Below are 14,589 nucleotides of genomic sequence, written 5' to 3'. Positions count from 1 at the left end.
TATTAGGTTAGTTTAGTCCAATTACAATTTCTTAGCTTTTCTAGTAGAGTTTTTGAGGTTTAAGTAGTGAATTTTAGAAATATTGTTAGAAGTTAATTTGAGTAAATTTTTTGTCACTCTTAGTACACTATAACTTGTGTACACAAATTATAGTTTAAAAAAATTTAAACATTATTTTTGTAATTTTTAATTAAAATATGATATATTTTAACCGTCAAAATATGATATATTTTGTGGTAAATTTTAATCATAAAAATGATATATTTTGTGACGATTTTTAACAGCACCAAATAATATATTTTGTGACGATTTTTAACTGTAAAAAATGGTATATTTTGTGACGATTTTTAATCATAAAAAATGATATATTATGTAATAATTTTTAATTGTCAAAATATGATAACATTTCTCAAAATAAAAGTAAACTTTGAAGCGGTTTTTAAGCGCTAGTAATTTTTTTTCTAATCTGACAGCAATATCAACAGTTAAAATTTTTTTGTATCAAACTGTTTTTGACATGCGTAATTTTAACAGTTTTTTAAATCATCATAAATTTCATCAGTGACAGTTTTTAACCGCTAAAACTTGTATTTTTTTTAACAAGTCATAACAGGTGTTCAAATTGTTTTTAGTTATGCATGTTTGTTTAGTTGATTGCTTAATATCATTTATAATAAGACTTTAATATCTTTATACGTATGATTGGATCTTTACAAACATAACATTTATTAAAGTATTATTATATTTCTATTCATTAATTGTAGCTGTAGAGAGAAAAAGTAGATTTAAGCATTACACTTATAATTGGGTCATTACAAACATAATATTAAAAATAAATTGGAGAGAGTTTAGCTAATATTAAAGAAAACCTAAATATTAAGAAATCACATAATTTCTATAACATTTAAAATAGAGCCTATTATTCATTCATTTCTTGATTTTCATATTTAAACTTTAAACTGAGAAATAAAATATAGAGCATATGGTGCAACTATGTTGAATGTATTAAGGATAAAGTTGGATGAGAGATTTGAAGCCACATATGGGGGTGATGTCGTAGCTGCTGAAGCCTGCATCATAAATAAGTTTCTCCCATTCCTTTCTCTCTCTTTCTTTTCCATTCAACATAGTGAGCATCACCAAGTCATAGTTGAGCTTCAACTCTGTCAATTCACGACCATCACTTGCTTCATCTATTGCTATGTCTATGATTATCACTTTCCCTTTCCCTTTCCCTGAAATGGCTTCTTTGCAGTTCTTCAATATCTTCACTGCGAGCTCGTCGTTCCAATCATGCAGAACCCACTGCAAAACAATTGAAATTTTATCCAACAATTCAAATTATACAGTCATGCTACCAATTTCATCACCTTTGTCAAAAAGAACATATAATATGTTATGGTATATCTAGTAGCTTCACATGTTTTGATCTAGAACAATTTAAATGTATTTCTTTTTTTCTTAAACGGTTAGAAATGGGCTTTAAGCCTAACTCAACTCCACAAAACCGACACCCCTCATACCAAACTATATTCATTTCGTGCGTGGGACAAGAAATTAGTGGATGGTTCGTTAGCGGTCCGATATCGGATGGAACAAAATGTTCAAGAAAGTTCACTAGGATAGACTTTAACTTCTCTGATACCATGTTAGAAGTGGACTTTAAACTTAACTTAACCCCACAAAACCGACTTGTAAAGTGAGGTTTGTACCTCACTTATATACTATAAAATTGTCTTATCTCTAATTAATGTGAGACTTCCCATATAAACCGAGTCCCATAACTTTAAATTTCAAAACGAAGACATAATGATGATCAACTTTAACGCTCATCAGACTTACAGAAATCATTAGTTTATCTTTACTAAATCTATTCTCAGATTTTAAAATTTGTATACATATTTAATTAATCGTGTATTTTTTAACAGTTACAAAGGAACATATTTTTCTCCTTATAGTATATACTTTTAATTTTATACCATTTTAATCATTTTTAAACTCTTAAGTTATAATGTTACTTCCTTCTATTTTTTATCACAAAAGTACAATGTGTGTGAACTAAAATGATATATTTTTATGTAGAGATTAAAAATATTTGTCTTGTTTTGTTAAGATGATAATTGTGTGATTAAACTTCATGTTTATTTCTCTTCCTTCCTTGACACCAAATATTTCTTCTATCGTATTTGTTTAGTATGCAAGCTATTTTTTTTTTAAATTAGAAAAGTTCATAATATGGTAATATTAGTTCTTTTAGTATTTTTTTTTTCTATACACAAAAACTGAAAAGCTTTCTTAGAAGAAAAAAAAATACCTATTGTTCCATTTATTTTGATAACGGGAAAATATTGAAACAATGAAACGGTTAAGAAATATGTTCATAACATGTAAGAATGTAGTATTATTTACTAAATTATTTTCTTGAAAAATAGTTATTAATCAATAAATTGTTTTTTATTAAACAATTCTGTGAAATAATTTGTATACTAACGAATTATTTAAATACAAACTTATGATAACTACAAAAATATAAAATCACTTAAATAATGGTAATAAATTATTTTCATATACGGCAATTGACTTCTTTTTTTTATCTTTTTTCCTATTTTATCCCGAGAATATCTTTATATATATATATATATATATATATATATTTATATATATATAAATATTAATTCATATAATTAGAAAATATAATTTATTTTATAATTTTCATTCATAAATAATGGCAATTGATATAAATATTTTATTTCTTAAAAAGTTTACTTCTATAAATCATAGCTAAATTAAAAAAATAATTATATAATATTTTATACCAATGTATAAATTTATAATTTGACTAATAAAATATCTTCATCTCAATATATATATATATATATATATATATATATATAATATTCTTCTTATTTTAGTTATTTATTTCAATAATTATCTTAAAAAATATGTAACATAATTTTATATCGATTTAAAATTCCATTTATTAATTTACATTTAATTCATGCTATACTGAAGGATATAAAATTTAATGTTCATTTTTTCATGTTTTGTATAACTTAAAAGAAATGTAACTAATATTACTCTTACTATTTTAAGATTATTTTAACATTTTAGTATAATTTATAATATTTATCACTATTAAAATTATGTATAAACATTTCAGAATTATCTAAAAAATAACTAAAATAATAAATTTTTGCAAAGATTCTTATGAATTTCATTTTGGTTTTTAACTTTTAAATTTGAATTGTTTTTATCTTTGTAGATTTTAAATTTGACTTAATTGATCTTATAATTACTGCAGTTTAAAACCAGTAACTGTATTTTAATAACTGACACTAAATGCACGATACTAGGAACATTGTTTCCATCCTAGGTTAAGGTTGACCTACATTCAGGTTTAAAAAATTTCAAAGATAAGTTTAAAGGGAAAGAAATATAATTTAGACTAGAAAAAGTTATTATACCTTGAGCAAAACTGCATCAGCTGAAGGGATGGATTTGAACATATCCCCACCAACAAAGTTCAAATTTTCAGTTCCAGTCAAGTTAGCCACAACCTGCGGTTGATCAAACACCGTACACTTCATGTGAGGGAAGAGTTCATGGATGATGCTCGTGACAGCACCAGTTCCACCTCCCACATCGACAAGGGAACTCAATCCCTCAAACACATGCTTGCACTCTTCCAGAGCCATCTTGAACATTCTAGAATCTGCTGCCATGGCTTCATGAAACATGTTAAGCGTATCAGATTCAGTGGCCTTGTTCAAAAACTCCCAGAAACTCTCTCCCATGGCACTCTCATACAGCGAGAGTTCCTTATCCTCAGTGAACCACTTGTCGGAGGAGTGCCACATATCGATGGAACTCGAATGAAGCGCGCCCTTAACAATAGGAGCCAAACACGTTGACTCGGTTCGGATCAGAAGCTTGGAAGGAGGAGTGAGATCATAGAGTGTTTCTTCTCCTCCTCCTCCTTTATGTGACCCCACTGTTGTTTTGGCGAAGAACCCATTATGTGTTAGAAGGCGCATGAATCGGTGGAGAACGGAGAGTTTTGAGGGGTGGAGTTTGAGTGCAGAGGCTAACTCAGAAATGGTGATGGGTTCTCCGTGGCTGTGGATTGCGTCGGCTATGCCTAGTTCCATGGCGGACTTGAGAGCCATAGAGCTCACGAAGTTGTACACGTGTTTGTACAGGTGGATTTGAGCGTGATACATTTCACTCTCTTCTCTGCCATTGCTACAGAAACCCATTTTTGTTTTTGTTTTGAACGTACGTTGTTACTCGTTCGGTTTATGCTTTTCGGTGGATACGTAGTAGTAGTTCATGTTATATATATGTTGAAATTGAGCTACAAACAAATGCTAAGATTCTCCAATGGTGGTGTCCTTTGTGATGTGGAATTAATAGGTGGCAGTGGTGGGAATCTTGTGGGTTACGGTCGGCCATATGGAGCGTTCGTAAGTTACTAAGTTTCATCAGTTTACAAGGGTTGTGGTTGGTGGATTTGGGGTAGGTGTGAATCTATGATAATGACTTCTTCGCTTGGTAACTGTTGACTACTTTTACCATGAGTCAAGGCTTCTTCAATTTTTACACTCATAATTTTCTGTATATTTGGAAAGGCGGGAGAAAAAGAAAGATGATTAAATAGTAAAAATAAATAAATATAAGATATATAGTTAAACCATTGGAGTCTAATAAGAGGGTGCATGCATATGACTTGTGGGGATTGGTCTGATTGAATTTCACTGCGTTAGTTTCTTACTTAATTTTCTATTTGAATGATTCTGATAAAAAAATGAATTTAAAATTTATTCATATAAAATGAGTTTAATAAGATGAGATTTATCCTTTATATATATATATATATATATATATATATATATATATATATATATATATATATATATATATATATATATGCTGCATATTGCATTAAATATATTATTTTTTTCTCTCTTTTATTAAGTTTAGAAAAAATTTTATGTTCCACATATTGACGTGTTACTTTAACTTTTTCATTTTAATAGCAATCTTGTTAATTTGCTATTTCTTCTTGTTATTTTATGTATTACGTTCTATCGTAAACTTCCTTCCCCAACGACAAAAAAAGGAAGCAAATACTAAATTTGATTAAGGTTATTGATATGCTCATCACTCTCTCTCACTTTGTCATTTTTTATTTGTTTTCTATCTATCATAAAAGCATAACAGCATAAAAAGATACTTATCTCCTACTTAAATATTATAGTTGATCAAATGTTTAGTTTTATATGATCATTTTTATCTCCTGTTTTTTAAATATTATATATAAAATCAATATTAATATTATATTTTAAGAAAACCTTAATATTATATTTTATCAAATTGTACATAGCATTGAATCATTTTTCATCCCTATGTTTTTTTGTTCTAAACTCTAGATTGATGGTAAAACATCTTAAGTAATATTATACAAATAGTATTCTTTACCTTTATTAAAACTATGCCAAGGGACATTCACGTCTCTTTTTGAAATAGATATAGTTTTTTATTTTTTTTAATAAAGTGACATTTATGGTTTTTAGTTTTATTTATATTTTTAATAAATGACAGTAGAAATCTATATTTTTAATAAAATAGTATTTTTTTTCTTATTTGATTTAAAATATAATAACTTAAATAAATGTTATAAATTAAAACTAAAATTTTATAATATGTAAGTGAATATCTTTAACGAAAATCATGGATAATATCAAAATAAAAAAGATGTTTTGTCGAAATAATAATTTTTATGTATTATGAGATAAATTATAATTTAATGACAACATAGATTTTATGATAATTTAATCTATCTATATATATATATATGATTGCTCTCTATGTAACGACCCATTTAATTATTAAACGAAATTAAAGGAAACGTCACGCAACGATAGTACAGTAGCATAGTCTTGGGGTCCTTAACACAACCCCTACAACCTGGGCACACCATGATGCCAACGTGAAAACAGAAATCAATCTAATAAAGAGCGTAGAATAGAAATGCATAAAACGATACATGGGTCATAGCCCTAAAGAAATCATGAAGAAAATAACTCCAGCCCAGATGGCTAAGCAGCGGAATCACCATTCCCTTGTTGACCACGAGAACCTCGCCCATCTGCTCCCATCAATCAAATTGATGATCATCGCAAGAAAGAATAGCCACATACAATACAACCATGCAACAAAACGGATAAGCTAGAGCCAACAACATTTAAATCATACAATTAGATATATACTTTCACCATCCAATGTCAATGCAACATCCAAACATGTTAAGACTCTTCAATCAATACACTACGACTCGACTCGACTCATCCGGATACGTATAATTTAGTCAGATTCAGCGGATGCTTGCACTTGTGGTGGATACCTCTGCTCACCCTCGAGCTATGTGTTACAAGTGTTACGATGGATCAATTTTCCCTCACCATAAGGTTAGCCCTTAGTGAATTTCAGGCCTCCTGCTACTCTCACCACAGGAGTCAGTCCGCTCTAGGTGAGACTAACTGACTCCTTAGAGTGTCAAGATGCAACCTTACCTAGTTATATAGATGGGGCATCACCATGGACACCCACTACCAGGGGCCATGGGATTACGTCCCGACCACTGAAGCGCAACCCCAGAGGTCTCACCTAGAGACCCCAAGGAATTTACACGCTGACACAGACCAACATTCATAAATCGGCAATAAAAGAACATTAAATCATATTTACAATTCCATACCCACCCCTGAGATCAGTTCCTCATACGTATCACATTTCGAATCCATACCTCTGATCATCACCACCCCATGAGTTTAGGGCATCCCCTCATATCAACCCCATGTTCCTTTAGTTCCAAACCACTCATTCATTTCACATGTCAAGTTCCCACAACACCCATTATTCATCATTTATGAATCGTGTCACGAATATATAGCAATCCATCAGGCATATATCCATACATATGTACATGCATCTCATCATGGCAGTCATACCCAAACGATTCCAATCATAAGTGAGTAAATACACAACCCAACACCACATTGTCTCGCCCAATCCCTCGCTCAGGTTGAAGGTTCTCGCTCAGGCGAGTCCCCTTCGCCTAGGCGAGGGCTCGAAAAGGGCGTCAAGAAGCAACGCGGGATCTCGCTTAGGCGAGACCCCTCTCGCCTGGGCGAGATGTTTACTCGCTCAAAAATTCGAGCGGGTCGCCTGGGCGACCTCTCGCGCAAACTGGTGTGGCCGAGCCTTCGTCAGACTCGCTTAGGCGAGCCCGACTCGCCTGGGCGAGATTAACAGTTCTCGCCCTGATCTCGCCTGCAGCACATGTATATTCCGATCCAAACAAATACACAGGGTATTCCACGCACCAAAAATAACAATTTCACCATACATCATCAAGCAAACTCAAGAACAGACCAGAAATCAACTTAAACCCGAAACCCTAACTTCCCGTACCTGGAAAAAGGCTTGTACGAGACCTTGACACTAGACCACGGAGCACAACAGCTCGAGAGGCGGACCTGGAAAATGGCGGAACAGCGGTACAGTGGGAAGAATGAGGTTATTGACTAACCCGTGGAATACAAAAAGGACCACAAGGAAGTAAGAATAGTAGGTTTAGGGTCACTTACATGGAGCAGAAAGTAGAACGTGAGCTTTGAGCGGACCGATTCGAGACGGCAAAGCTAACCCTAGCAGAGCTCTAGTGCAGAAAAGGGAAGGAGGCGGCTGCGAATCTGAGAATGAAGAAAGTGTGAGCGTTAGGGCACCCTAGACTCAGCTTTAACCTTTGGGCCGGCTCTTAGGCCCATCAGATTTTGGGGCAGAAAAAGAACAGGGCCTTACACACACTCTCTCTCTCTCTCTCTCTCTCTCTCTATATATATATATATATATATATATATATAATTAACTGTTTTTGTATTTGATATTTTTTTTTAAATTTAACCATTAGTTTTTAATGATAGAACTACCAACAAAATAGATAAAAAATATTTACAATAAAATTATAAAAATTATTTATATTTAATATTATAATTATAATAATAATAACAATAAAAAAAACTTATTATTTTTTATTATCATAAAAAAGTACATGTGCTTTTCACTAGTGTAATAATGAAATTATTATTTTTTGCTTAAAAGTTATTTAATTTTATATTTTAATTTTTATAACTCTTACTAAAATTTTAGTCAAAATGAAATTTTTAAATAAAACAGAAACATTAAATGTTAATATATTTAATATTATATATATATATATTAAAAAATTTAATGTAGTCAAAGTTTATTATATATTACTATGGTCTTATAATTCTTTTTACAATGATATGTTTCAATTCAAGTATATAAATAATCAATAAATATAATTTTGTGAAAATATGGTTTCGTATCAAATATCTACCAAAAACAATAACAACTGAAATCCAAAATACGATTTCATACAATTTCAATGTGATTTTAGATTAGGATCATAAATATAAAATATCAATCGATTTACAATAAAATTCAAAAAGAATTATATTTGAGAGCGTGTTCATGCGAAAGAGAAAGACAATTTAATAATTAAAATCATTGCATTAATAGAAAATGAAAATGTAAAATATATTTTTTATGTTTTTCATCAGTCAATAGCACATCTCACATTTCCCCAATTTGAAAATAAACATCATATTTTTCGTAAATAATAAGAAAATTTGAACTTGTTTTATTTTATTTAATGATTTTTAAATACCTTAATTTTAATTAGTATCTAATGCTCTATAAAAGGTATTAAAAGGTCGGTCATAACAAATATATTTAATCTTTTCTAATATATATTATTTTGTTTTCCATATAAATGATAAGAAAATAAGAACTTCTTCTTACCACTTTTCTTATTATCTAATATGACATTACCTTTTACATTTTGATTTGTAATTTCAATTCACTTTTAAGTAGTAGACGTTGGCAGAGGAAATTGAAAAGTGCATTCCACGCGTAGGATGTGTTTAGACTGAAAATTTTCCATTTTCTTAGCCATTCTCGAAATTGTTATTTTCGGACCTCATTCCTTCACACCCACTAAGTCTTGCAGCATAGAACCTTCACACAGAACTCTTCTTTCGTTTTTCTTTAAACATTGCCACCCATAAGATTAGCGAATGAAGGCCCTTCCGTTGTATTGATCACATTGCAACCCACCCAGAATCCTTCTAGCCCCTTCTTCCCTTCTTTTCTTTCAACTGAATTTTGCAAGCCTTAGTCGAAGGGTTTTGTTCATAATTTTTGTGCGTCCAATGCACATGGCAATAGGAGTTTTGTAGAGACGAAGGTTGCTATTCATCTTCTTCCTCGTCTGAGATTGAGGTTGTTCCTTTCATCTTCTCCTTTTGAATATTGTTATTTTAGTATTACTTCTTGACGTCTGTGAGTGGGTTCGGAAAAAAAGATGGCTAACAATTCTTCCGTACTAATATGGCTAGAAGATTTTGAAAATTAACTTACAACTCAAGAGTAATTAATTTGTACGGAAATGATATTCGAACAAAATTTTTGGACTCAATTTTGACATAGATGAGGTGGCACAGTAATTAAGTATTTTAAATTGATTTTCATTAAAAGGTTTTACCTTCTTGCGGACATTTTTTGGAGGGAAAAGAAAAAAAGCATTGTGTTTTGTAGAAAGAAGACAAAGGCATTTTGTTTTGCTGAGAGAAGATAGAGGTGACGAAAACACATCGTTGAGAACAAGGGTTTCCATTGTCGTCATCCATGCCCATGGTCGTTTGTGAGTTTCCTTTAATTTTATCTCACGACTTTCTCACACCTTCATCATTTCTGGGTTGGTAACCCAATCATGATTTGTTTATTTCTTTGACACAGAGAACCTGCAACCCAAACATCAAAATGTTTGGTCTGTGTGAGATTCACCAGAAAAGTTGAAACATTGGGTTTATTTAAGCAAAAAGGTCAAATATTTGGGTAGTAGGAGTCATTGCAAGTAAGGAATGTGATAAGAGTGATTGCAAGGTTGGGAGAATCAAGTTTTTTTAGTGTTGTTGTTGGAATCCTTCCTTCGTCGATGTTCATTCGTTGTGGCTTCTGTATGTGGGGAGTAGTGTTGGAATAAGTGAGGAGTTATTGTAAATTTTTTATTATCATTTGCAATAACTCAAAATATGAAACAAAAACTGGTACTGATGACCAAAATATCCAACATAACTTCCCACTTGATTGTTCTCCACTCCTCACTTTCGAACATTGTGTGACTCAAAAATTCCAAAAAATCCCCGTGGCCACATTACCTAGTATTTAATGTCATGGTCATGGAAATGAATTTGTATTATGTTAAGGTTAGTGTGAGGATATTATGTTCACAATGAAGTTTGATTTTTATATAAAAATTGGGTAATAAAGACCAAAATAGTCATCACAACTCCTCACTTACTACATATGTACTCCCCACTTATGAATAATATCAGTATTAGCACAATTTCAAAAAGGTCCACCATCCACATAACCCAATAATGAATGTTGTCGTACTGGCTAAATTTTTTATGTACATAATGTACCATGCATGAATTATTCCATAAGTCGTGAGTATAAAGTTATTAATGGGGAATGGTGATGAATATTTTGGTCTAATAATTTCCACTTTAAAAATGGACTTCAAACTTGTTGACCTTAATGTACTGCAAATTGATTTTCATAACCTAAATACTCAATATTCGGTTATCTTCATGATGTTGGTCTTTTATAAAAGTAATCATCAATAACTGATAACATAATTGGGGAGCATTGGCTAAAAAAGTGGGGAGTGAAGATGAATATTTTGGTCTAATAATTTTCACTTTAAAAATGGAATTCAAACTTGATAACCTTAATGTACTGCAAATTGATTTTCACTACCTAAATACTCAATATTCAATTATCTTCTATAAGTGGGTTTTTTTTTTTATAAAAGTAACCATTAATAACTGAATCCATAAGTGTGGAGTACTGACTAAAAAAGTGGGGAGTGGTGACGAATATTTTGGTCTAATAATTTCCACTTTAAAAATGAAGTACAAACTTTATTGTCCACACAACATGATGACCTTAATGTACAAGAAATTGATTTCCACTACCTAAACACTCAATATTCGGTTATCTCCATTACTTGGGTTTTTTAATAAAAGTAACCATCAATAACTGAATCCATAAGTGGGGAGTACTGACTAAAAAGGTGGAGAGTGGTGTTGAAGATTTTTGTCTAATTTCCACTTAAAAAATGGGGTTCAAAGTTTATTGCCCACAAAACATGATGACCTTAATGTACTACAAATTGATTTCCATTACCTAAATACTCACCTTTTAGTTATGTTCATTGCTTGGATTTATTATAAAAGTAATCATCTATAAGTGATAACATAAGTGGGGACTACTGACTCAAAAAGTGGGGAGTGGTGATAAATATTTTAGACTTTTTCGCAGTATTTCATTGAAGTGAAAAATTACATGTCGAAAAATGATCCTTACAGTGTGACCTTGATTTTCTAAAAATGATTTCAATTACCAAAACATAGAATATTGGATTATGATATTCGTTGTGATTTTTTAAAATGGTTCATCAATGACTCATTACATAAGTGAGGAGTATGGGTTAAATAAATGGGTAGTCATGATCAATATTTTGTTCATTTTTTGCAATTTTTAAATGAAAGACAAAGTAAATTGTGAACACAAAATCCTCAAACTCACCTAAATGTAGTTAAAAATAATGTTAGTGGGTAGTACAGATGGTTAAAGTGGGAAGTTCTGAAGGATATTTTGTTCATTACTGTTGTTAAATTAAAGCGCCAACATTTTCTTACGAAGTTTGTGGGTAGTAATGTATTCAGTGGAGAGTTATATTGGATTTTTAGGTCAAGAGGATTTTTTGGAATTTTTGATTCACACTATGTTCGAAAATGAGTAGTGGAGAACAATTAAGTGGGAAGTTATGTTGGATATTTTGGTCATCAGTACCAGTTTTTGTTTCATATTTTAAGTTACTGCAACTGATAATGAAAAAAATTACAATAACTCCTCACTTATTCCAACACTACTCCCCACAACGAATGAACATTGACGAAGGAAGGATTCCAACAACAACACTTAAAAAACTTGATTCTCCCAACCTTGCAATCACTCTTACTGCATTCCTTACTTGCAATGACTCCTACTACCCAAATATTTGACCTTTTTGCTTAAATAAACCCAATGTTTCAACTTTTCTGGTGAATCTCACACAGACCAAACATTTTGATGTTTGGGTTGCAGGTTCTTTGTGCCAAAGAAATAAACAAATCATGATTGGGTTACCAACCCAGAAATGATGAAGTTGTGAGAAAGTCATGAGATAAAATTAAAGGAAACTCACAAACGACCGTGGGCATGGATGACGGCAATGGAAACCCTTGTTCTCAACAATATGTTTTCATCACCTTTGTCTTCTTCTCAGCAAAACAAAATGCCTTTGTCTTCTCTCTGCAAAACACAATGCTTTTTTTCTTTTCCCTCCAAAAAATGTTCGCACGTGCAAGAAGGTAAAACCTTTTAATGAAAATCAATTTAAAAAACTTAACTACTGTGCCACCTCATCTATGTCAAAATTGAGTCCAAAAATATTGTTCAAATATCATTTCTGTAATTTGTAACCCAGGAAGGACTTTTGCACAAAATAACAATAACACATTTGGAAAGTGTAAAAGGAAACACAATTCCCTCCATGAAATGGTAGACCCCAGTTGTGCACACCAATAATACCACACCCCATCCAAGTTTTTTTAAACTAAGTATAAGTGCATTTGTGGAAAGAATTCCTTGGCCCATTTTTGAATTAATCTTGCAACCAAAGAGTTAGGGGTGAGCAAAGGTCGGGTTGGACCGGATTCGGGTTCAAGAAGGCCAATCCGACCCAATCCGAATTCAAAATAAGAAATTCATATCCGACCATTTATGTTATCGGATATTGCGGGTTCAGGTTTATCGGATATGGTTAAATGTGAATATGGATGCAGGTTATTCGTAATGAAAAATTCGAAGGAGGAAGATGAGAACATTCATCATATTACACCCATGGTTTCCTTCATCATCTCCGCCGTCATGCTTTTATCCATCACCAAGTCACTACGCAGACCGCTACCGCACCACCATCTACGACACAAATCGGAGCAATCCGTCACCCATGACACAGATCAGAGCAATCCATCACCCACGACACAGATTAGAGCAGATCTGTCACCCATGACGCAGATAAGAGCAAATATGTCACCTACGATTGTGAAAGCATCGAAACATAGTTGTTTTCCAAGAAAAATACCACATGTCTCGTCACCAAACGAAACCTTGTTGGATTACCCCGATCTTGCTCCTAACCACATGCTTCAGAGACTCATCCAAACCTGGTGTTCTATGAACGCTTCTCACATTATCGAAAGGATCCCAACTCCAAATTCACTTGTTAACAAGACTCAGATTTCTAAAGTTCTCAAAGATGCTTCTCACTCTCCTCTCGTATGCCTCTGAATCCTCAAATCCATCAAAGCGAGACAAATAAGTAATATGCATGAAGGTTGCAAGTGCTGTTGATTCGAAAAAATGCAGAGAGAAAGAGAAAGATGAGTGGGGCGACAACACAGTGAAAACAAGAAATAAGAGTATGCAACACAAAATTAGGATTTCTGGAAAATTTTAATTGGGTAAGTATTGATTTCGGGTCGGGTCAGATATCCACGGAAAATTAATCTGATATTCGTACCCGACCGTCTAAAACCACATTTATCCGAATAAATTTATTCATTCAACCCTAAATCAAAAAATCGTTATCCGAATCCATTATTTATTTTTCGGGTCTTACAAGTTCGGTCGGGTGGAGTAATTTTGCTCACCCCTACAAAGAGTAATTAACTTGTAACCCACAAAACACTTTCTGCACAAATAAATAAATAATAGGTTAGGACTCAAGCATTGCACATCAATAGCACACCCCATCCAAATTCTTCTAAACCAAGTATAAGGCATTTGGGGAAAAACTTCCCACGTCCATTTTGGAAATTATCTTGCAACCAAACAACAATTAAGTTGAAACAATTAAGTTGAAACTTCCCAAGTATGTGGCCTATTAATGAATTTAACTTGAAACCTAAGGCCAATTAAGTTGTAACCACAAATGACTTTTTTCACAAAAAAAAAAATTACAGATTTGGAAGTGGAGGGGGAAACAAAATTCCCTCTCTCACATGGTGGATCCCAGCTATGCACACATATAACACACCTCATCCTAGTTCTTCTAAACTAAATATAAGTGCATTTGGGGAAAAACTTCCCACGTCCATTTTGGAAATTATCTTGCAACCAAACAACAATTAAGTTGTAACCCATGAATGACTTTTTGCACAAAAAAATATATATTACAGATTTGGAAAGTGCAAGGAGAAACATGATTCCTTCCCTAACAAATACTTGAAATTAACAAACAATATAAGGGCAATTAACTTAAACCCACAAAGGAATTTGTTAAAAATAAAATGTTTACAGTTTTCAAGTGTTTAGTATAGATATGTGAAA

The 14,589-nt window shown here is 32.2% G+C and overlaps 1 protein-coding gene across 1 annotated transcript; it reads right to left on the bottom strand.

Annotated features, from left to right (window-relative positions):
- Positions 1-810: 810 nt before the first annotated feature.
- LOC114175643 (isoflavone 4'-O-methyltransferase-like) lies at positions 811-4,295 on the bottom strand. The gene is made up of 2 exons (XM_028060413.2): positions 3,465-4,295; positions 811-1,305 (listed from the first exon to the last, which is right to left on the bottom strand). Exons 1-2 carry the CDS (start codon positions 4,254-4,256, stop codon positions 1,006-1,008), a joined length of 1,092 nt encoding a protein of 363 aa, XP_027916214.1. The 5' UTR covers positions 4,257-4,295; the 3' UTR covers positions 811-1,005.
- Positions 4,296-14,589: the final 10,294 nt, after the last annotated feature.

The sequence above is a fragment of the Vigna unguiculata genome, chromosome 3, assembly GCF_037176805.1.
Source record: "Vigna unguiculata cultivar grain cowpea cultivar isolate G323 ecotype 2 chromosome 3, ASM3717680v1, whole genome shotgun sequence".
NCBI classification, from domain to species: Eukaryota; Viridiplantae; Streptophyta; class Magnoliopsida; order Fabales; family Fabaceae; genus Vigna; species Vigna unguiculata.
Note: the sequence above shows the minus strand (reverse complement) of the source record. Positions and strands in the feature narration are given on the sequence as shown.

Excerpts from the sequence above, each read along its gene's own strand:
- LOC114175643 (XM_028060413.2), bottom strand. The coding sequence starts at position 4,256 with ATGGGTTTCTGTAGCAATGGCAGAGAAGAGAGTGAAATGTATCACGCT. Across the intron at positions 1,306-3,464 it reads CTGATGCAGTTTTGCTCAAG|TGGGTTCTGCATGATTGGAA; the intron begins GTATAATAACTT and ends ATTGTTTTGCAG.